The sequence below is a fragment of the Rhynchophorus ferrugineus genome, unplaced genomic scaffold, assembly GCF_030347505.1.
Source record: "Rhynchophorus ferrugineus isolate W39M unplaced genomic scaffold, kcgeb_rfMv2 rfM1, whole genome shotgun sequence".
Classification (NCBI taxonomy): domain Eukaryota; kingdom Metazoa; phylum Arthropoda; class Insecta; order Coleoptera; family Curculionidae; genus Rhynchophorus; species Rhynchophorus ferrugineus.
In genome coordinates this window covers 68437341-68463961 of record NW_027472580.1, presented here as the reverse complement: position 1 = coordinate 68463961, position 26621 = coordinate 68437341, and the positions used below count along the sequence as shown (strand labels likewise).

Genomic DNA, 26621 nt, shown 5'->3' with positions numbered 1-26621 from the left:
GAACGACGTAATTTCTCAAAAGCAATGTGCAATATTTAATATCTACATTAATTTTTTTATGATTTTTTTTTCATGAGTTGTTCATTTATTTTATGTATAATAATTATATCATATTCATGTAAAGAAAGAAATATGGAGATACGTCATATAAAGGAAATCATTGAAATGACTTGCATCTCGAAAAAGTGCGAAAAGAATTTTTACATTTCATAATGATGACTGGTAACTTACTCCGTGAAGGGATTATTGTAAGAAATCCTAAACCAACAGAAAATATCTTCATCAACAAATTTTCCCTTCGAAACAATGCTCCTGTCACAGTAAGGATTAATGTTCAAACGTTTTCTGTTTGAACGTGTACTGGGTATTATCCGACACTATTTGCACTGTTATTATTTTCTTTCGGAGCGTACTTTTAAACAGATTGTCTTAACAAGTGATAGAATAGTTTAAATTGGCCTGTCGTTGATTTAGAAATAGTGTAGTCGAGTATTCAGTCGCGTCAGGAGCAGGATGTAGAAGTTCTGTAAAAGAAAAATTTCGAAAATAAGTGTGGTTTAGAATAATTAGTTGCTGTGCTAAACTTGCAATACAATGAACAATTACAATCAGGTTTCACGAAAACCTAATCCCCGGGAAAATGCCAATATTTTAAGTCTTTTGACATTTTCGTAAGTATTATTTGTGTACGTTTTTAGCAAACAAAATGAAATGTTTTTACCACACGTTGAATAACGTGCACTATGCTTTTTGTTGACTTGTTACTTAAATGGTATGATAAGATATACATTTTATGTCACAGTAAATATAGGTCTCGGAATTGTTATTTTACCAGATAAATATTATTTTAGTTTTTTTTCCTTAAAATCACGTTAATTTTATCAGCATTGATCGCAAAATCTGCCTTAAAACTGAATAAAAAATTAAAGTTGTATTTGGTATATTAAAATTATAATTACTTATTATATTTATGACGCTATTCAATTGTTATTATATTAAATTGTAACTATTATATTTACTCCCCAATATTGAATTTCTAGTTAAGATGCAGTATTTAGAAAATTTGCACATTTAAAAACACCTTTTCACAATTGATATAACAAAACATTATTTTTATGTTAATAGTATTTGTTATAGTTATAGGTATTGACTTAATTGTTAATAATTAAATTGTGACAATAGCTCCAGAAAAAGAAAAAAGTGTCTACAATATATTTTAACATTATCTTTTCATTGAAATATCAGTAATAGCTCATACAGCATTTGCAGGAATCATTTAACATAACCAAAAAATATAATTCTAGAAACTTATTGATACTTGAAGTGATAAATAATGCATTGATATTATTCTTATTTATATATGTTATCTGATATAATTATTTTTGATTTACGGCTAACAGATACATGTTGGAATAACTGAAAATATATATTGTACCTGACGAGACCATAAAAGTATTATTTTCCAGATGTATAGCACTATTATTCTAATATTTAGTGATGCTTCTAGGATCTATTAGCTTTCTCGTCAACGTTAATAATAAAGGTATTTGTAATGTTTTAAAAAGATATTGTTGATCGTAAAAATTAAGCTTGAAAAGTATATTTTTATGGCAGTTAATATTTTTGATAACAATTTTCTTAATAAAATCACCTTGTTTTTGAATATATCAAGGTTGTTCAAAGAATCGTAAAACCAAGATTGTAGCTTGGCATCATTCAATTAGCATAATCAAGAAATGTTTAATATGAACATAATATTAACTTATTAATACATGAACTTATAAATAATCCATTGATACTGATGCTAACATATATTTACAGTTTCTCAGTTTTTCATGTGTCTGATTAATGTCTAAACGAGAAAACTATTAATACAACAATATGGATTTATATCAATAATAATAAATTAATGTGTATTATCTTGTGATATAGTAATTGTATGATTTATTCATCTTGGTTCGTGTATAAGTCTCATTCTCAAAATTGAATATATCTAACTAGCGACCCGCCCCGGCTTCGCACGGGTGCAATGCTGATACTAAATTAAATACACTACAGAAAAAATATGAACGTTGTATATAAAAACATAGCGGCCCGCTCCGACTTTGCACGGGCATAAAATATATATGCCTATGTCACTCAATGAAAACATGATTAAAATCGATCCAGTATTTTTGGTTCATTCATTACTGCCCTTGGCCTGCACGCATTAAATTTGGAGTAAAACAATTCCTCTTCCCCTATACTTACTATGAAGATTTCCTGCTATCTTTGGAATATCTAAATTCATACAATTTTTATTACATTACACATTTTTAAACGCAAATTTTAAATTTGTAATATCTCCGAAAATATTTGTTTAATTTACATGCTGTAAGGAACCATATTAATCTATATTAATTGCACACTGTATTTAAGGTACTTAATTCGATAAGGATTAATGCCGTATTGCTTAAAATAGCTTCGTAAATAAGCCATTTTCTCACGTAAAAAAGTAAACAATAAAAATGGTTAATGTGGGTTATCCCTAAAAGATAAACATATATCATCGCGGACTTTTTTGTAGACCTTTTTATGGTGTACAATACTGTAGTACATTAATTTGATCTAATTCGTAGGGTTAGGCAGCGTTTTTGCTAATTGCTAAATAAGCCTAAAAAAATAGGTTAATTTACGACATCACGTTAGAAACCTCTAAAATTAGCAATGTTGCCTTAGTATATTATGCATGTATTATACATATAAACCTTCCTCTTGAATCACTCTATCTATTGAAAAAAACCGCATCAAAATCCGTTGCGTAGTTTTAAAGATTTAAGCGCACATAGGGATATAGGGACAGAAAAGGCGACTTTGTTTTATACTATGTAATGATATATTCCTCGTGTCTAGGAACTATAAAAAAATTGCCCAATTTGATATCGGTATTAGTTTTTAATATTCATAGGTGTTAACATCTCCTCACACATTATTAAAAAAATAACAATCACCTTCTTTTCAATTCCTTAATTCCTTAAAATGAAATTTTAACTTCGGTTTTAAATAAACTAATACATTGTTTTTGTTTGGTAATATAATATATAATTTTCATACTACGAAAACGAATTATGCCCAAATATAAGAAACATATTTGAATTTAATCCAACAGATTTTATTTGAATCTTGAGTAGCTCTACCTATTTTCAACTAAGAATTAAACTATGATTGTTTAATGATTGATTTAGGAAAATAACAGATATATAAACAAATTTAAAGTAAATTGTTAAAACGGTTCTCCCACTAAAATTGAGCAGCCAGAAACACATTAGGCACATTATTTCATGTAAATAGTATATGTATATATCATTTGCAGGAAGTCCAGCACCATGACAACAAAAAAAGTTAAATATATATAATACTTAGCACTGCTCTATATTTAGTTGTATACGTACGATACATTAGAAAAACAGAATATATAATATGTTATATATTAGAGACGCAATATGTTTATGAAACATGACAAATTCAGTTACTTATATAATCTTGAAAATTTACTTGGAGACATTTACATTACAAATACTACTAACCCAGCTACTGTATTTACCAGATAGTAACCATTATCAGTGAAGATTTTTTCAGGGGTAAAATTATCATTTTTGATAGATTGTCGGTTTGAATATCGATATTCTTAATCTTTTCTGTTATATAAATTATATTAATTTTTAACTATACATAGTTATATTTTATTCAAAATATAACATTTATTGAGTTATTACGCCTTTGATCTAACTTATCTATAATATTGTTATAGAAAATTCATTGTCTTGTGAGATAAGCAAACCTATTCCAGAAATAGATCAAAAACCTATTTTATATAGTTAATAATAAATCGTCCGAATGGCGTTATCTTAATATTCAATAAATAAATGTGTGTAATTTAATGAAAATATGGAACAACTATGTTGATTCTCGTTGGAAAATTACTTTTTTCTCCTAAGTAAGTAATTTATTATATTTAATAAATTAATTTAATTAATTTAATCTCTTTCGCTAATATATATATATATATATATATATATATATATTAATTATATTTTATATATATATATATATATATATATATATATATATATATATATATATATATATATATATATATTATATTTTATATATTTTTTTTTAATTAAAATTTTAATTGAGTTTTTATTATTTAGTTTTTGTATGTATATTTATCCCACCTGAAATTATGAACTATCAACATAAACAACTGTTAAATAAACTAACCTAATTAGCATTTTACATATTGTTTTATTAAGTTTTTCCGAATATTAAACCTAAGACGCACAGAAGTCCTACTTTATTCTGAAGAATCTTGTTGCATATTAATATTTTTACATAGTGATTTGAAAATATTTTGTTTACTTTGTATACAAAGCCTTCGTTCAAAACTTTATGGAAAACTTGACACTTCATGCACATAGGAAAACTGCATACCTTATTTGTTTCTTCTAAAAAGAACATTCAATTATTATGTTGGGTATTTTGGTTTTATATCCAAACTGATAGTGGTAGGGACCGTAAATAGATTTATATTTATATGTAATATAAATATTTTAAAATAATTCGTTAAAATAGCAGAAGAAAAAGTTGCAGAACAAATTCAATTTTTAATTCAATTAATTTTTTTAAATCCTTCGAATCGTTTTAAAGATTTACTTTGTGATAGTTTTTTAGCTTTCTAAAAGAGTTTTCTTGCACTCCCTTACATGTTTTCTCACAAAGACTTATGCCCAACTGGCCCAAAAGGTTAAAATTATTCCATTTAATTTTTTTCTATTTTATGTTAACAAAATCCGCTTTTACACTTTAAACTAAGGTTTACACATTTTTGGCCTAATTTACATGGGACCTGAAATACATCACTCTTATTAGCCTTTTATCTTGATTCAGGATGATAGGGGTAGATCGTAGTGATAAAATGACGTGCACTAAATTTCTGACGATTCAGTTGTTTTCTCATGTGCACATAAGTTTTTGAATGCAAAAATCAGGAACCAAAATAATATTCACGCTCCCTAGGACCATGCGATCAATCTACATCTTTTAGTAATCTAAAGCTCATTTGCAATCGAAAACACAATGTATTGGACAATCTGTTAGTTATTAACAAGTGTTAACACCAATAAGGGTTAAGCTAAGGTTACATTGAGTAATGGTTCATGCCTTCTCGGACGAATGTAGTCACACGACTATTTGATTTTCAACCGATTTCAAAAAGGGAGGATGACCGTATATTTTTAATGTATGTTTACCGATTTCTACGTCAATTATGGTCCGATTTTCAAAATTATTTTTTTATTCGAAAGAGTGCACTTCCGAGGTGGTCTCATTGTAACCAAGTCAGAATATGATGACGGAATCCAGGGAAATCGATGGAAAACCTCAAATTTCAAAGGCACGTAAAAAATGTTGATTTATTTTGTATAAAATAATCATATACGTGGGTATAATGTTATTGCTGAATTAATGTGACGGAATACCGAAAGTCGTTCAATGAAAAAGCCGATCAGTTGGCTTTTTAAACATTGACCATATGATATAGGAAGCCTTGGAAATATAGCCGGTCATGTGCTTCTAGGATGTAGTAATCACAGGGTTGGGTTCACATGTGGAGGTTGTGGGTTCGATTCCCGGTGGGGGGATGACTTTTTATATTGTTGAGTAAATATTTAACACTAAAAAGAGAAAAATGAAATATTTATAACAAACAAATTGAACCGATTTCGAAAAACAAATAAGGAACTCCCTAAAAAGTAAAAAATAATCAAACTTATATTTTTAACACAAAAAAAACATTTTAAATGAAAATATATACCAAATAATCATTGTAATAGATAAATAAAAATAAACAAGAACCTAATTTAATCTATCTACTAGACGTATTTTATATTGTACTGTATACACACAATGTAGCTTAATACCCCCAAAACCTATTTATCTATTTACAATATTATTTCAAGTACCACCAACTGATCAGTTTGAAGTCAGCGCAGAGCCCAAGCAATACAAAAATAATACTATAATTTTGTGACATATACAAAACAAATCTAAATTAACATAATTGTTTGGGTTCGGCACCGACTTCAAAGTGATCAGTTCATGGTAGTTAAAATAATGTTATAAATAGATAAATTGGTTTAGGTAGATATAAAGCTGAATTGTATGTATATAATAGAATATAAAATATATGTAGTCGACAGGTTAAATAAGATTTTCTTTATTTTTATTTAGTTATTACAACGATTATTATTGTACATATTTTGTTTTAAAACGTTTTTTTTTTGTGATAAAAATCTAAGTTTGATTATACCTTATGTATTAGATGATATTTCGCAGCATTGAGTTTGTCAAAATTACTATTATAATGCTGGGTGAGAAGATATCTCCAATTATTCCTAATTATGAAAAGAAGAGAATATTGAGTAAGTTATTTGTGTGTATGAAGATGAAAAGAATGTGACTATATGAAATTTTTTGAATGAATTAAGACAGCAATTGGTAAAATTGCATGAATTGTATTATTCTATTCTAAAATATCTCACAGCTATAATAACACTATTGATATATTTATTTTAGATTAGTTTAATAATACTATTATAATATTTTTAGGTATACGGGAGGTTTATTTCGCAAAGCTTTGAGAAGAGATTTAGAAGAAGAAGATATATATGAAGTTGTGAATAGTTGTAAATCGGAACCTAACGGTAACCGATTTGAGCGATCATGGAGTGTGGAAAGGGAGGAAAAGGAACATATATCATTGACAGGATTACTTTGGAAATGTTTTGGATGGAAATTTTTATTCCTCGGAACTATACATTTGCTATGGAAAATAGTGAGTAGGTAGGTAACAAGTGGTTTGCGTAGATATCCATACTCGTTAAATGATTTCAATACGTCATAATGATATTACATTTTGTATTAAGCAAATTTTCTTGTTGGTTAATAACGTACTTTCAGTTTTATAAAACATCCAATAATTAGTATACTTTATCCTGTTATCTGTTATTCCACGTTATTATTTTATCAGTTTTAACATTATTATTTATAAACTAAAATCAAGGAACACTTTTTAGGAAAATATTTTTACATATTAAATGACATTTAATTTTACATAAATTATTTCTAGAATAGAAGCTAACTATGTTAATATCCATCAAGTTACAAAATAACATAACACATCAGCAATACAGAGATTTATTCTTAAAATTAGGCCCAAGGTTTATTATTGGAGAAGATTTTAGTGTTAAATATAGAGCCTGGGGTTCACGGTTACTAACACCTGGAAAAGGAAACGAATTACTCGCGTTATCATTCAGAACACGAACCCACTTATTGGCCCACTGACAGTAATAAAGTACCAGAAATATTGAACTTTTACATTTCGAAAGTTTCGATACAATCAAACCAATCCAGAGCTTGTGCGAACTATCATCTAATCACACTCCAGTATTGTTAACACTAAGCGCGACAATTCTGAAAAAAAAAGAAAAAAGCCTAATCTTACTAATAAATTTACTAACTGGTACACGTTTAGACTTATAATGCAGGAACAGATCAATTTAAACATAAGTATCAAAACCATAGACGATCTTGAGCTGAAAACCCACATTATAAATGAACAAATTCGGTCTACTGCAAAATAAGCTACCCCGACGTTAAGAGATTAATTAGAATATGAGATTGAAATATGACCCTCTTGAAATTAGGGGAATTGGTAAAAGATAGTGGTATAAATGGTAAAAGAAAAGCTAGAAGAGTATGACACCGAGCCAGAAATGCTGTAGACAAAACACTATTTAAGAGAATTCATAATCAGACAAATCAAAAGGTTAAAGAATATAAACAGAGTTGCATCGAAAAATATGTAACTGAATTATGCCCGGAAACAGAGAGAGATTATTCGCTATGGAAATCATCTCTGAGATTTAAAAATCTAGTTATTAGAGTACCGCCTATTAAAAATGATCAAAAGAATGGGTTCGACGCAACGATGGAAAACATGAATTATTCGCAGAAGATTTAGCAAACATATTCCAACTAAATATATAAATCCTATTTATCAGACCGATGTAGCTATAAATCTAATATCTCCAATGGAAGTTTCCACAGAAATCGACAACAACCTCAGTCTTAAAAAGACTTCTGGAATTGATGATATTTCATCTGGGTAATTAAAAGAGTTGCCACGAGAAGCAATAATCAAGTTGACACATATATTCAATGCCTGTTTGAGATTGAAGCATGTTCCGGAAGTCTTAAGGTTGCTCGAATAATTATGCTTAAAATACCTGACAAACCGGCAGAACAAGTTGGATCTTACAGGCCTATTTCGTTGCTATCTGCAATTTGCAATTCGGAATCACCATTCGACAATCGACCAAGTGTACAGAGTAACAACCGCTGTTGAAAAGGCATTCGAAGAAAAGAAATACTACCCTGCAATATTCCTGGACGTCTCACAACCTTTTGACCGGGTATGGCATTTGGGATTAATCTACAAAATGAACAAATTTCCGCGGAATTATTATCGACTGTTGGAATCATATCTTTCCAAAAGAAAATTTATAATCTCACATGAAAGGGCATTCTTAACAATTATACCTATTTCGGTAGTGTCTTGGGACCACTCCTATATCTGCTCTATATCGGCTGATATCCCAATAACTAAAGAAACAGTATTTGGAACATTTGCCGACGATACAGTTTACAGTTATCATGGCAAAGGTGTTTGTTTAGTGTATAAGTGTATTCTTAACTTTAGCCTAAGTAGATTGGTTTTATTTTAATTTGGGAAATACATACTGATGTATTAATTCCATATATTAATACAAGTACAATAGAACAGTAGTAATACATTAATTTGTAAATTAAGATTGTACTAAGGATTCTAATGTAAGATGTAATTAATAAAAAAATTATTTCTAGTATATATGAACCAGAAGCCATTGCAAAACTGGTATCATATTTTAATCCTGGACAAACGAAACTTACCTTTAACGATGCCTTATTTTATGGATGCCTAATGATTGGGTTGAAGTTTGCACAAGCCTTATATCTGCAGAATTATCACATTTACTTACAACAGCTCGCCATTCAAGTGACTACAGCCTTCTGTTCTTTAATTTATAGAAAAGGTAAATATTAATCAAAACAAAAAAAATCTTTGCTAAGTAATAAGTTTGTTTTCTATTATTGCAGCATTGAGAATGACTCCATCAGCCATGAGCGATATTAGTTTAGGAAATATCATCACAGTGATGACAAAAGATGTGATGGTTTTTGAAATATCTATAACGCTCTTTAGCGATCTGTGGGTGGAAGTTGTCAAACTATTTTTGACATGTTATTTAATATATAACAAAATGGGACCATCAGGATTTGTGGGTATCGCTTGTTTATGTTCAGTATTACCAGCTCAAGGTGAGATATCATTAGATATATAGAAACACACATACATATACAGAATCATAATAATATAGCTTTAATTATGTATAATGACATCCAACAAAACAAATTAATGTTTCTTTTAATTCTTACTAACTTACTTACTTTCGGTTATAGAACGAAAAACGAATATGGCAAAGAAGTAAATTAATTAGTTCCATTTTTTGAGTTGTATAATTAATGAAATTGTTGCATTAAAAAAAAATAGCGGGGTATACATTAAAGTGTTCCCTACAAAGAACCAATTTTTGGGTTTTATTTTCACTTTTGTCTTTTAACTGACACATAAAAAGCAACCTTATTTGACAGACAGAAACAGACAGCTATTATTATCTGTATTTTGATAGTTAACAATCACTATCAAAAAAAGGAATTTTCCAAAAAATGTAGAATATAGAAAGAATATATATAGTTTTCTAGATTTAGATATATAATAAAGAAAAATACATGAAAATGCATGAGAGTAGAATACTATTAATTCCAAAATATTTTCATTGTTGGGCAGTGAAATAATTTATGAGAGTAGACAGAAAAGAAATGAAGTGAATACATTATTACAGAACGTTTAAATTCTATATTCTAAAAACAAAATTTTAAAAAAGACCTATAAGGCTACAATTAAAAAATTAAAATATATGTGGTAGGATTATCTATTATAAGATGATATTGGAACCATATCCTTAAATATCTTTTCAAATAAACTTCATGTTAATTCAGTTAATCAATCAGTCTCCAGTTCGACCGCAGATTCCAATGGTCTGCCCAAATCCAGCACGCCATTTGCAAAGGAAATTGCGTGTTCAGCCTATTATTTCCTCTACTCTGCAGAAAAAGCAAACTCCCAATCCCACAGAAAGCGACTCTGTATAATGCTAGTCCGCCCAATCTGCCTCAATGGAGCACAGGTGTGGTACAGGTATGTCTCGGAGAGACAACTTGAACTACTCCAAGTGTTCCAATCCAAAAAATCCGTGCGTTACTCAGTGCCCCATGGTTTATGAGGGACGTCAATACATACCTCAAATCAGGCATCCCGTTTGTGAAAAATTTCATAAACATGCTCAGTGTGAGGTTCTCCATAGGAACCTTAGAATACGATAACACCTTAATAAAATCCCTAGCCGTACACAAATCCCGGTAGTAAACAAACTACGACAGTCCCAATCGTAACGCAGGGTCTTTATCGCCCGCAAAACAATCATCCCGAACCTGAACCGACATCAGCCGAAGACCATTTGGTTCTAGCTGGTCATTCTAGTAAACGAAAAAGAAAAACTTATTTTAGAAAAATAGATATTAATAATAGAAACTGTAAAAAAAATATTAAAACATAAAAATTAAAGGTCATGTCATATTTCGCTTATTACAAATATTAACATTGGCATATTTATTTAAGTTATGACAATACTATAATAAAATAATAAAAATGTATTTATGTTTCAGTATACGTTGGTAAATTAATTAAAAATTTGAGATTAAACTTAAACAGAAAAACTGATGAGCGTTTACAAGCGACTCAAGAAACCTTGTCTGCCATCAAAATCATAAAAATGTATACCTGGGAAGCTGTATTTTCCAAGAATGTGGAGCATAAAAGAACGTAAGCGCGCCAACTTTATTTTTATGTTTAATGCATTGAAAATGTCATTTTATAGCAAAGAAATGCGATATTTAATGAAATCGTTTTATTTAAAATCGCTGAACTTTGTCATTGGTCTATTTACTTCCAAAGTCGGCCTTTATGCTTTAATGATGACCTACATCTACGTGAGCGAAGTAGCCGAAGCTGAAGTTATCTTTTACGTAATGAAATGTTTCAAGGACTTGAAACACTCCATCGGTATCCTTATACCGATTGGCTTAGGAAGAGGAGCCGAGATAATTGCATCAGCGAACAGGATCAACAGAGTATTAAATGCCGAAGAATTGGAGTCTTATGATGACAATAAGTATGTCAAACCAAGAATAAAGGCGAATAATGTAACTGTGAAGGTAAGAATCTATGTTCTACGGTATATTTAATTGGAAATTAGTTGAGCATGGAATTTATTGCTATAAAGCAATTACGCAATTCTAATATACTTACAGATAATTGGTATCTGATTAGGTTGTGCAAACAATATTTTGGCTAATTTTTTAGTATCAAAGTCAATTTCAAATTAATATAAAACTATGATATGAAAAAATGTTAGAATCCAGAAATCGACCAAATAGGTGTAGTGTCAGCTTTTTGGACTATAAAAGGAATATTGGCATATTAATCTGATACAAAAATTAACTCATATTATTATTGTAATTTTGTTAATATGTAATTTAATGTAATCAGTTACTTGTGAATATTTATGAGAAATGTTTCGATTTACGGAAGAAAAATCTATTTATCATCAAAACAAGACACCTTTTCCAACAGCTTAAATATATTATTTCTGTAGCCGTTAAAGTTATTGCAATATTTACCCTATTTGCCGATTTTAGTTATTTCTGGCTTACCACTCTAATATCTCAAAAAGCATATGCGTAGAAAATAGTCTTCATCAACCAATGGATAGCATTAGCTAATCCATGAATTAGAAGGTCAACAAAACAAAAACAAGCTTAAGTTTGGGTTGCTTGAAAAATTGAGTTGATAAAATTCACAAAATATCTCAAGAGATGTGGGGGTTGTAATGGGATGTCACCCGTGTTTATTTATTCATTGAATGTGCGATTTCTAAACCGAAAAGTGACCATTAACCTTACTTATTAGTGCTCATCATCACGGCCGGCGCTTGGTTTGACCACATAAACGTTGGTATATCGGCTGCCTCAAATGCGATAGAATTTAACTCTCTCTTAGTAAGCATATTAATTTTCAATTAAATTTCAATGCATATTAATTTCAATTCCCTCCTCCTTTTATAGTTGGGTTTAGGACCAGCCTTAGTGGAGTTGTTAATCTCACTAAACCGCAGTTTGAGGATAACATTCAGCAAATACGTGAATAAAAATACACGACAAATACGTGAACAATGGAACTTGGTAAATACGTGCCAAAATTTTACAGACAAATATTTTTTTAATTATAAAATTTTAAAATATATATATTTATAATATTTAATTATATAAAATTTTGTCTCTTTTTACCAACTATGGGTTTATCTGGACTGGGCCTAAAGTTTAACGTCCCATCGCCTTTACCACTGCGCCATCAAGCCGGCGCAAATATTTTTTAGTACAAAATATGTTTTTCACATAATTACACAATTCCTCTATTATTGTATGCCAGTCAGAAGCAACATGCAACCTTAATGTTTGTCTGGACGTTTATTATGGCGCTTAATTCCTCATAATTAAATTAGATTATAATTTGTTTAAAGATCATAAACGAATTTTTTTAAGATACTTTGTGCCAACAACATATGAGTAATTTTAGGGGGAGGGGTTACTAAAATGTCACGTTTCATCTATTTATCACTTGAAAAACAAATTCCAATCCATCATCGAATCTCTACGTTATAACAACATGTTTACTAAATTGTAAATGTTGCAATTAATAGGCCAACAAAATAAGTTGAGGTAGTTAAATCCTCATCACACCCATACACTTTACTCCCGCAGATATTAACTTGGCTAATATGAACACATTTCCAAATGCATGTTAAATATATTACTTTTTAATAGGGCATCGTTCTTATCAGTTCAAGTCTCAATGCTGCTTCTTCTTTATACGCAGTTTGCGCGAGATTCATTCTAGGATAAGTACTGAGCAACAGAATCGTTTACCACAAAAAAAAGAACAACAATGTTCGAGCGCTCCAATTAAAAAAAATTAAAGCATTTTGTTCAATTTTTAAATTAAATATAACTAAGTAAAACTATATGATACATTTTCCATGGTTTATAATTAAGTGACTTTGCTTATATTTTAGATAAAAGATCGTACAATACTGAGCAACATCACCACTGAAATTAAACGCGGACTAACAGTCGTTACTGGACCATTGGGATGTGGAAAAAGTACTTTGATCAAGCTCTTCCTGAAAGATTTCCCAATATCAGATGGAAAACTCATCAGCGAGGGAGCATTTTCCTATTCATCACAGGATCCCTGGCTATTTCCGTCATCTATTAGACAAAACATTCTTTTTGGCGAAGAGTATGATCCTATAAGATACCAGAAGGTTATAAAAGTATGTGCATTGGAATATGATTTTGAATTATTCGAGGAAGGAGATCAAACAATAGTGGGTAAGTATTATTACTATTACCTAGACCTTTCTTTATTCTCTATGTAGTATGTTTATGATTATACATTATTATGTAGCACTAAGTTCTAAAATGGGGGCGGGGGGAGTTGAGGATACAAGAAACTATAAATTCACTTTAAAAACTGACTTATTCGGCGATTTTAAGAGGCGACTTGTTGAACGGCGATACAAAGAAACAACAGACTATTTCACTTGTTCAGCATTTAGATTTAGATAGTCTTTAAACTATATGGCCTATGCATAGGTGCGTAACGCTGCATTAAATAACACCTCCCTCATAAATGAATTGCCACAGGAATGTACGTGATCGTTGTCTGGTCTGAATAGCTTATAGTTGCTTTAAAATTATTTTTAACTATCGCCTGTACCTTCGTCCCTCAGTTTTTCTTTGAAGTTGTTTTTCTACTCAAATTTCTTTTCCAAATAGTATCCTTGTATGGAGTGGTCTTCCAAGTTTTGGTAACTCCAGATTCCAATAGACTACAGCTAAGAAACTGAACTACTGCAATCCACATTTGGTTGCCGTTCACCCCGAACTGCAAACTTCTGTCCAAATTCCAGTAGACTATGTTAATTAACTGCAACAACTTCAGTCCGCCTTTGGTGGTGTTACATTTTGAACTGTGCTGCCATGTATTGAGATTCCTCGGGCTAGTAGTGTTTTCCAAAGCTTGAATGTTTCTTACTTGAAATAATTTTTGGCTAGGAGTATTTGGGCACCTTAATTCTAGCTTTTGTGACCTTACAGTTTCAGCTGCGATACTTTTACTCGAACTCCATTTAACTACACCAAGAAATACTTCAAGTAACTGCGGAACGATGTCCAATCCAGCTTTTCTTCTTTTTATTTCTTGATAATTAATTTGATTTCGGTTAAATGAACGAATTCAAAAGATAATAGCATTATGATCTCTCCATAATCCTAACGACTGCACCAGTTATAACATTTAAAGGGTTTAGAACACAAATAAATTAATAATTGACTTTAAAAACTTATTTATTCAAACAAAGAAGAGATAACTTGTTGAACGGTGACACAAAATGACACTGAGGGTTTTTTGTCAATTAGAAAACAGACCAAACCCATCTCACTCATTCACTCTTCAGATCAAGTCATAAAACAGATGGGCCTTACACATGGCGGTGAGAGTCCGGTGTGTAACGCTGCATTATATAACATATGATCAAAACTTAAATAATATAAAACATATACTGATTGCTACTAATTACAGATTATGTTGTTGACAATTGTCAAATTTGATAATATTGTAATTTGTTGGTGGTTTATACTTAAAAACAAAAGCTTTGAAAAAGATTAAATAAACTAATTTATCATTACCTGGAAATGTCGGAATAATATTTTAATGAGCAAATCTAATTGAAGTTGAAAGCCAATGAAAATTATTGTGGACTTTGTTCTTCCAGTATGAACGAAATTTTTTGAAATGTATTTGTTTGAAATATAACGTTGTTCATAACATTAACATTTCCACCACAATGGCGTACATCCATGTTTGGCAATTATGCTTGTTAACATATCAATTAATCCAAAAATGGGCCTCGTTGTCAAAGCTGACTTTTCGGACAAAATTCGTTTATTAAGCTTATTAACTTTAAAACCATACATACAACTGTATTTGGTACAAGTATTAAATATTTAAAAATTGTACATAAAATTGCAGTCCCAATCCAGATTACCCAAATATTTATATATAACTAGCTGACCCGGCAGACTTCGTACTCAATCGATAAAAAACAGAGTTTTCCTGAAATACTGACTATTTATAAGGTTTGAATTAGATATTTACAGACACACACAGTTATGATACAGTTTGTTAATCAATTTAAACCTTTCTGATAAACTATATTTTTTGTTTTGTTTTGTGGTGCGTAAATAAACAAAGATGACGGTTTTCCGACGCGTGAACACGCGACGTATAATTGTCCATGCGCGAAACAGGGAAACTCCATGTTGATTCCGCAAACTTCCAACGACTAGCTTTGAGATTTTTTTATGGTCATCGCAAAGGCCAGAAGTATTGGACATTGTAAACGTTTAAAATCGAATGGTATATCCGTTGGAATCATCGGTATACGCGGGATGAAGACATCCTCTCCTTTGTATTTTCTCTTTATGATTGTTACCTCAATGACGTTATTCATCACATCGGCCATACACATGCTGCTTTATGAAGAAATTCATGAAATATTTTAAATTTTGTTTCAAAACTCTGGCAGTGATGTCATGTCTACCAACTGGTGTTTGGCTATGTAGCAAAGCCTTCTTGATTTCGGACCATTGTGGGTTGCAGGTGAATGTAACAAATAAGCCTGAGCGGCCATAATGGCTAACATATGACATAGCATCCTGAGTATATTCGTGCATGTTGCGCGGACTTCCTTTGTAAGTGACTGGCAAAATTGTCTTTCTTCCCATATTATTCACATTGCCATCTGCATTTATAGAATCGCGGAGATAAATGTATTCCTCTGATCGAAGCTGGTGTTGGTTCAAACGGATGTATGTCAATCGTTCAGTCTCAGTTTTGACATACATATTAACTGCAAACTGATGAAAAAGTCGTCGGCACATCAAAATATGATTTACTTCACCTTCACGAATCATGAGTCTGTATGAATAGAGATTCATAGCATTAACTTTTTTGTTGTTTTCAGCACCAGCAATCAAAAATGATAATTTTTTTATTTGTTACTTAGATGAATTGAATTTAAAAATATTATTTAATCTTGTTCAATCTAGTTATCTATTACTTGATTTACCATTTTTATATTAAAATGGTATCCATCTTCCCACTGCCAGAATATCAAAGGATATTGTAAAGCATCATAAGTCCTGTGTGTTTCAGATACACGTTTTAAATCATTACTCCGACAATGAAGCATAATATCTCTAGATTTGTACATTTTCTTCCACAATGACAACACCCACTCCGTGAATGGTAGGTGAGGTTTAATCATCGGCAGTTGTTCGATCAGCTCGAATGACAATATTAAGGCTGTCAGATGGCATCTGATCCAATGCCGTTTTCAATATATTTACTAAATTTTTGTTCTGATGAAGAAACATTTGTAATTCTTGGACAATGATTCCCTTCACTGTTGGATTATGAGCACAACGCTTATCAACTTCCGCATATGAATTGCTTATAAAATAAATATGTAAAAATTGATGATCTGCATCTGGTAGTGGTAACAGCGCCCCAAGTAAGTGATAAATTTGTCCTTGTATCTGCAATATTTAAAGATTTTTCCAATAATTATTTGTGATATATATTTTAATACAAACTTGAATATTATAAAAAAATGTTTGTAATACTTTATGGTACATCAATAAGTAACAAAGATATGACGATACATAGTAAATAAGATAAAATGTTATGGTATACCTTGAAAGTCGGCATGAAATTGTCCTGTATAATATGTGTAGCGTAAAATGATGTCATCTGAAAACAGTTGTTATATTTCTGAATGTTGGCCATGAAGTGCTTAGAATCATTTCCAATCCCAGAAACTAAAGAGCGTAAAGAATCTGGTGGTGGGACTATTTGTGGCAATTTTACTTTGCCTCCAGCATAACATGATCCAGTAGATTCACCACTGTATTCTAACGTCTTGCAATATTTACAAATTATTGTCATTTCTCCAATTGTTACCGAATACAGCTCATTTCAGGATAACAGGAGCACTGTGTCTGCGGAATCGCTCAATTTCATTATGTCGTGCTCGCTGTTGTTGTTTGATGTGCACGAACTCGTTGCATTCTAAGCCTATCTACTTCATTGTCACTCTCTAAAGAACTTAATTCTGACATAGCAATACGGCTATTTTCTTGATGTGTCTATCTTTGGTCATCAGTGCGGTTAGCACGTGAGGTAGCTCTTCGCACATTTGATTGACTGCGACGACCTAAGTCAGGTCGTCTTCTCCTCGGCATCGTAAATTGTAATTAATCAAAGTGAGAAAAGTTCTCGCGCACTTAGCAGTAAAGTGTCAATTTCTTTGATCACAAAAAATCAACAAAAAACAGAGCACAAAATTTGAAATGTCACTATCACAAAGAATCACCGAAGTTAAGAAAGTTCTCGCGCACGTAGCTGTTAAAGATATCATGATGCACTCTTTGTCTGAGGTATCGATCGACATAAAAGAGGTATCGACATATTAGTTGGTTGTCAAATGTCAAATATTATGATTGCGTTCAGAAATTTAATTTGTGACAAAACTGGAGATTTAGCAATCGATATAAAAATAATATTATATATAGTTAACAACTGTAGTTAGCTAAAATTAAGGTTATTTTTTACCTCCTGAGAATAAAGATATAAAAATTCTAATTAGTTATTCATTTTAAACTATTCTTTCTATTTGATTTCGGAATGACGGGGAATACATCAAAGAAAAAACAAAATTGTTGTTTTTATTTAATTTCGAGCATTTCATTCATTTAATTCGAGTATTTAATTTCCCTGGACTTCCACAAATAATTTAAGACCAAAATTATCCAAAATGGTCCAGCAGTTCTCGAGTTTTAGCGAGACTAACGAACAACGATTCATTTTTATATATATATAGATTTGTTTATATATATATATATATATATATATATATATATATATATATTTATATGTTTTATTTTTCAGCTGATGGTGGAAAAAATTTAAGTGGTGGTCAACAAGCTAGAATAAATCTTGCCAGAGCCATCTACAAAAAAAGTGACATTTATCTCTTAGACGACCCACTTCACGCTCTAGATCCCAGTGTACAAGACTTTGTTTATCAAAACTGTATAAAAGAATTCCTAAGAGACGAATATACAATACTGGTCACCCACAATCCGAAACACAAACAAGGAGCTGATCATTTAATACTAATGAGGGACGGCCAGATACATTTCGATGGTAAAATGACCGATGCTAAAATAGATCTCATGAAAGAGATCAACATTGAACAAGAAGAAGAAATTCCTGCAAAAATCTCTGAGTCTAAAGACGATAGTGGTGTTGAAAATAACGAAAAAACAAAACTCATCAGCAAAGATAACGGAGAAAAGAAAAAAGTGTACAGAGAAATCAAGAAAGAGGGAAAAGTTGATTCTTCGGTTTATTTCAAATATTTCTCATATGGTGGTGGCCTATTTATATTTTTCCTAATATTTTTGTTATTCGTTGTCTCGGAATCTTCAGAAAGTTACTCAGCTCGTTTATTAACAGATTGGTAAGTAATTAATAAATAAATAAGTTACCTTTTCAAGGTTCTGTAAGAATACAAACAGTACTGCTCATAGATAGAGATATAAATGTATATGATCAAATTTGGCTCTAAGATTTGCTCATAAATAGAGATATAAATGTGTATGATGAATTTTGCCCTTAAGATTATTTTATATCTATACGTAAATAAGAGAGCAATAGATTGAAAGGAATGTTTGAAAATGGCAATGGAGAAACTAAAACAGAAAATTAAAAAATTATTTCATAATTTTTTTTTCCAATTAAACATATTTTTAAAATTATTTACCGACAACCTGGAGTTACTAATTCAACCAATTTGCTTATTAAGTTGTAAAAACAATACTTATACAGTTATACTTTGTCTGAATTGATGACATAACGCACCAACGCTAAGTTTTAGTTCAAAACAAAATTCTAATCTAATTAAAATAATTAAACTGTTATAAATAAAAAAATATATTATTAAATGAAAAACTACTGTTATAAAATATAACTTATTTTAACATTACAGTACATCTAATGCATATATTATCAAAGGACTTAAAACCACAATTAATTACATAGTTGTAATAGTTTGGAGGTTAGTGTTGTGTTTTATTATATTTACATTTTTTTTCCATACCACCTATGAGTTAAAGTTTCAGATGCGTCTTTTATGTGATGGTATACCCTGGAGGCCTAATTTCATTAGAGAGCATATTTACTTTTTACGCTTAATTCTTATTACCTTCTGTACAGGATCTCCTTGTAAAGTCATTATCTCTTGATATCACTGTATTTCTTCTTAGTTTGATATATTACTACCTGTATACATCCTTCTTGACAAAACTAGAATTAATGACTGCATTTTCCTAATGTATATACCATATTTACAAAACAGTTAATATTCTTTCTCTCTCTCTCGGTATTTTAAACAAATGCTCATGTATATTTTGAACAACTACACACATATCTGTGCACGTAAAACTTTCACACTCTACAATAAGATTTCCTACAGTTATCGTATATTAAATATATCTCACCTTTGGGTGTTTCCACTCTCACACTCTGTCTGGTTTCCAGCATCCCATATTCAAAAAATTTCAAAGTGAATAACTAAGCTGTTAATTTTCTAACAATTAAAAGATCAAGTTCATCCAAACCAATAGGGTTATTCACCATTCCTGTTTCCAGCATAAGGAATAAAATATAACTGTAATGAATTTTTAAAAACTGTTATGATGTTAAATGTTTCAACGTTTACCTTTTTTCATCAAATTTTGTAAAACTATTTTTATTATCATCTTACCATGAGTAAGCATTGGATATATTGGTCATACATATTAAATGATAATACACTTATTAAAAAAATAAGTTGTCTTTGATTTTATTATATGCTTTTAAAAATTGTATTTTTTTTAAAGCAATATCTGGAAGCTCCACTCGACCTCTCTGTAGGTTATTTTTAGACCATTTAAATCCTATATTACCTAAGAGTCTATGAAAGGATGCTCTACATCCCTTCTCTCCCTCATATCTCTGAGCTTTCTATGGGTACTTTTCATATTAACAGTTTCCTCTGAAATAATTGTATTAAATTAAGTTTATATTAAAAAAACTACTCACTGTTTTTATACATCAAGTTTTTTATAATCATCGAGCCGATGATCAAGCTGATCTTGATAAGTAACATCCTTAGTATCAGGACAGTCTCTTTTCAGTGAATCTAAGATTATATTATTCATTTTTTGAGATACTTTAGTGACTCTCTCCATACTAATATTCAGAGCAGCTGCAATACGCTAAAAATATTTTCAATAAGAACCCCAGCAACTTAATAAGTAACAGTAAAAATGCTTGACTCTTTAAATTATTTAACCGGCACTTTTTTACCCCATTATCTCGTTGGAATAGGAATATGGAATTTTAAATCAGTATAATAATAAGTAGCGCTTTAAAATTTATCAAAACAAGCAGAGCGTTTATATAACTTTTGCCGATTTATAATCATAGAATAACTAATACTGTTTTTGTAACTTAAAAAGGAAAATTTCTGTATTTCGTAGTTTATAACATCTAGTTATTATAATTAATTTTTGAAGAATTTGACAACGGTACGACTATGGCAGGCTAATTCGGTTAGATGTTCGAACTTGTCAGACAGCACTCTGTCTCTTTTTAAATAGAATGAAATGAGAAGCTAAAATATTGTCTGACTCTAAAACGAATTTACCAGTTGTGACAGTCACTTATCTATGACATGAGTTAACTGCTATTTTGAATAGATTTTCAAAAATAGATTTCACTGATTAAAATACACGCAAGCATATAGTAATTTGATTTAGTTATATCGATGGATTTTGGGTACTAAGCATTTTCCAAAAAAAATATTTATGCACTACCAAAATTTCAACCCTAAAATATTTGGCTAAATAAAAATTAATTAGTTGTCTCATTTAACTATGTGACGTTTTCTCCATATGTGAGTGGTACTCTGTACATTTGAAGATCAATTGAATTTTGTATCCATTTTGTTTTGCTTTAAATATGAGCGATATATACTTTTAGGATAAACATACAACAAAATATGTCCAATATCAAGGTTCGCCAGAACTTGCTTTCGAACTCGACAACAATAGTTGCTATGGAATACAAAGCAAACTATATCATCAAATTGTACTCTGGAATGATCGTGGGATCACTGATAGTCGATCTTATCAATCAGTACTTCTTCATCAATTTTTCAAGAAAAGCGTCACTTAATCTCCACAACAACATGATAGAGAAGCTGACTGGAGCGGTTATGACATTCTATGACAACTATTTCATCGGTAACATTCTGAATAGATTTTCGCAGGACTTAAACAGTATTGATGAACATTTACCAAGCACTATCAATATGTTCATGATGGTATGTTCATAGTTTACTTCTTTAAGTAGCTACAATGTAATTACTAATAATCTTTTAGATTTTACTAGGCTGTGTTGGTGTAGTAGCTTTGGTTTCTTCAGTTAGCTGGACTTTTATGGTACCAGCAGCTATTTTAATAGCTATATTGCTCATGTTAAGAAATATTTATATGCCAACAGCAAGAAGTCTTAAGAGATTATCAGCAGCAAGTAAGTTATTGTTCAGCATTGCTCTATCCTGAATTTGTTTTCATCTGTTTAACCGGCTAGTTATTTTATTCTATTTAAGCACGTAGTCCACTAGTTGGTCATCTAAATGCATCTATGGAAGGTATAACCACCATAAGGGCAAACAAGGCCGAGAAGATATTAATACGAGAATTCGACAGACATCAAGATTTATGTACGTCGGCACGTTATATGAATTTCTGTATCAGAAAAGCTTTTGGTTTCTTCATGGACATTCTTTCGGCAACTTTCCTAACTTTCATAGTGGCAAAGTTCCTTTTCCTCGCATCAGATGCGACTTCAGGTGACGTTGGTTTGGCTATAACCAAAGCTGCATCGTTAACTAGTTTGGTTCAGTGGGCCTTGCTGCAATGGTCAGATTTAGAAAACAACATGACATCAGTGGAAAGAGTACTAGAATATACGGAAGTAACACAGGTAAAACTAACAAACACAACAAAAAAAATTATTTCTAATATCTCTACCATATAACATTATATATGTATTATAATGGAAGTTAATGAGACCAAGATATAAACACTTAATTTATTGATTTAATTATTATTTATTACATATGCTTATGTTTTATTGCTCAAAGTTGCATTTTCACAAACATCAGAATTGCGTTAAACAATTTTAGAAATGTAATGCAGCTACATCATATCCGAATTATTGGGCTTGGTTTCAATGATTTAGAACGGGCTACATTGATGTTAGTAACAAGAAACGACCTGGAAAACCAAAAAGGTTTAAAGGCAATGATCTTCCAGACTTATCGGGTGAAAATCGACTTTAAACTCTCAAAGAACTGTCAAGTAGTTTAACAGCTGATGAACCTACGTTTTAAACGTATACATGCGATAAGAATGATCCGAAAAAAGGATTTCGACGAATTTACTGAAAAGTCTAATTTTTTGCCAGACGAAAAAGAAAAATTTCCTGTGTGGTATTGGAGAGTTTATCTACTAATTCAACACCAAAAACCAAAGAAGTCGTTGATTAATACAGGACAACTATCTACATCAATATTTAAGTAAAATACTTATAGTCATAAAAAAAGTGTGCTTCCTGTAGTAGGATGTGCAAGATGTACATGTACTGCATTACGACCTGCTAAAATTGAATGAAATTGTAACTATAGATATTACCGACATCAATTGGACCGTCGATTGGAAACTAAAACGAAAGAAAAAGATTGGTCAACGGATTGTTACCCAAAAGACCATAATTACCGAGTAAAGTCCCTTTTGCATGACAACGCTCAGGGAGACTGCAAAGTGAAGCATATACTGTAACAGCCCGAATTTGAAGTTCTAACATACCCAGCGCACGCACTAGAGAAGTCGTGTTCTGGTCATTACTTATTCAAATCGATGCAGAATGGCTTGGGTGAAACATGGTTTTGATATGCTGAAGAAGTTTGAAAATTGAAAGTTGTAGTAAATGTTGCATGATGCAAAGCTTCTTGCATGGCAACACTCGACTATATGTTACAAGATTTGACAGAAATACATTGTTGCAGCTCGATTGGGAAGTTCTGCCGTGCTAAGCGCAGTCACAAGACAACTCTTTCTGATTAGCACTTATTCGGATCGATCCAGTGTAGATTAACTGATACACGGTTTCGAAATACTGAAGAAGTGGAATGAGGATTGTAGATTGCTGCCAAATTAACATCGTGCTTTTGACATGTTATTGCCATGTTACCAGAAGTATAGGAAAAATTGTTGAAAATGTTGGAAAATATGTATAAAATAATAATAATAATATATAATACATATAAAATAATTATATTGTGCTATTACCAGGTGTACCATTACCAGTATTCTCAAAAAATTTTATATATTTTTCAAGAAAATGGAACATTTATTTATTCAAAGTATTGGCCGTTTGATTCCCTACATTTTGCCAATCTTTCAGTATCTATATAGATGCCATACTAAAAAAACTGTTTGTCCTTTGAGCAAAATAATACATCTGCAAGCGCATGTCCCATTGATGCGAAATATTCATAGTCGAACGTGGAAAGGTCTGAAGAGTATGACGGATGCGATAATATTTCCCATCCAAGTGTTTTTAATGTCCGTTTGATCGATTTTTTTATGATATGGCATGTTAAAGTGCTGTAAAATAATATCTTCGGCCCCATTGTGGACGTTTTTCGTACGATGCATAGTTCAAACTGATTATTTGTTGTCGGTAGTATTAACTCTCACCAAATTTCCACAGTATTATCACCAAGCTGCTCTGGTCCCATCCAACACAGAGACAAAAACATTGATAAACACATATGATAACCATTAATTTTTGCGCATACGGTTTTCAAAATAAATTCACTTTTCGTCACCCATCACTATTGACGTAGAAATGACTCTCAAAGGTCATATCTTTGAGGCAGTTTTTCACGGACGATTTTTTAATTTTCCGATTTTTGAATTTTCCAGGATTGCTCATAATCGGTCACTAATCGTTTATTCGTTTATTCGGCAATATTTAACGCTTCTGCCAATTGTTATTGAGTTTGGGTTGGGTCTTCATCTAATAACTCTTGCAGTTTTGTATTTTCAAACTTTTTCGGTCTACGGGAACGTCTTGCACATCGAAATCACCACTTTTGAATTTTCGAAACTACGTTTTTAAGGTTAGAATATGCTCCGTAAGTTTTTACCGACAAACTTTTGATTAAATAAGAAAAGCAATGCGTACCGCAAATGTACGTTTTCAGGCACGAAACTCTTCAAAGAGAAATACATCTATGTGTTACTTTCGCGAAATATAACATGTAGCTTTGAAGCTTGATATTAGTAGAATAAAATGACATGTATCGAATTATAACATTGTATACTCAAGTCTAGCGACATCTGTTAGAAAAACCGGTACTGACTTTTCGGTATACCTGGCGTACAGGAAATTCTCTGTTTTTAATGTAAATTTTAATTTTAGGAAAACTACGATGGTCAGGAGCTGAAGAACTGGCCTGCTAAAGGATCACTGTCATATAGTAACGTATCGCTAACATATAAACATGATAAAGTATTGAGGGATATCAGCTTCGAAGTTAAACCCAGACACAAAATTGGCATAGTCGGCAGAACCGGAGCTGGAAAATCATCCATCATTTCCACTTTGTTCAGACTTTATAACTATGACGGAGCAATTTTAATCGATGATGTTGACATCAAAACCGTCTCGCTCAAATGTCTCCGTAAACACATATCTATAATACCTCAGGATCCGATGCTGTTTCACGGTATGTCTTAACTAGCACGTACCAAGTAATGTTTGATGTAATTTTTAATGTTTTAGGTACAATCCGTCATAATATTGATCCTCTGGGAGAATATACCGACACTGATATTTGGACGGCTATCAAAAAAGTCCACATGACTGATCACATTTCGACCTTAGACTTACCTATTACCGATCACGGGTCAAACTTCTCGACCGGCCAAAGACAATTGATCTGTTTAGCCCGTGCCATCATCAGACAAAATAAAATCGTCGTGTTAGACGAGGCTACTGCAAACATGGACCCAGAAACTGAATTTTTGGTTCAGAAAACAATCGAGGACAATTTCGCCGATTGTACCCTTTTGATTATCGCTCATAGATTGAAATCGATTCTGAACTGCGACAAGATTTTAGTCATGGAAAAGGGAGAGATAGCCGAGTTTGATGAACCCATAATGTTGATGGAAAATAAAAACAGTTTCTTTGCTAAAATGCTAGTTTCTGATGGTGGTAGTATGGCTACCACTCCAAGTTAATTAAGCATCTGTGATATTGTTATTATTTAAATGTTTTATTGTTTGAAAATAATATAATTATAAACCATAATATTGAAATAATTTTATTTGTTGCGTTAAATAGTGAAATCTAGGGTCAGCAATCTATTGATCTATAAAGTGATTGTTATCGAAGAATGTAAAACTGAGACTGTCCTAATAGTAATCCATTTTCTTAACTCAATTTCACGACACTTTGTCGATTGTCCAACTCAAGTATGTCAATGATTCCTGAATTATTGGAATAAAAGAGTTTTATTACATCGCTTCAAAACATTGTCCAACAGCATCAACCGAAGCCGCATGTTGACTAATGAACATGTCCAAAATGATCCACAACATGGTTTCGCAGTTGATGTGGCACATTGCACAATTATTTTTAAACCTCAACTGGTTGAAACCAACATTACCTAATATCCGTTCATTTTCATTGGATTCGTAATAATTAATTCCAAAGTATATAGCCAATACGCTAGTTAGTATTATTTCTTTATCTAATATTAAACAAAAATAGATCACCCCCTGTTTGTGTTATTAATATTATTATTAATTTATCATTTTATATATACACTTTATGTCTGTCCCCGTTCTCTTTAGATCAACACCGTACTATTTGTACAGTCGCGAAATGACGACACCCGTCAAAGCGACAAAAAGAATAGATCACAACTCGGAAATTAATATATCTATATGAAAACAAAATGTGAAATAATCTAAAAATATTACACTCGCCT

General features: G+C 31.2%; 1 protein-coding gene across 1 annotated transcript; it reads left to right on the top strand.

The window, feature by feature from the left end:
• Positions 1–394: 394 nt before the first annotated feature.
• Positions 395–25939, top strand: LOC143206711 (putative multidrug resistance-associated protein lethal(2)03659). The gene is made up of 13 exons (XM_076419380.1): positions 395–671; positions 6649–6882; positions 8968–9176; positions 9241–9462; positions 10930–11086; positions 11142–11478; positions 13395–13713; positions 18395–18968; positions 21533–21875; positions 21934–22084; positions 22164–22540; positions 25046–25352; positions 25409–25939. Exons 1-13 carry the CDS (start codon positions 595–597, stop codon positions 25867–25869), a joined length of 3768 nt encoding a protein of 1255 aa, XP_076275495.1. The 5' UTR covers positions 395–594; the 3' UTR covers positions 25870–25939.
• The last annotated feature ends 682 nt before the right edge of the window (positions 25940–26621 follow it).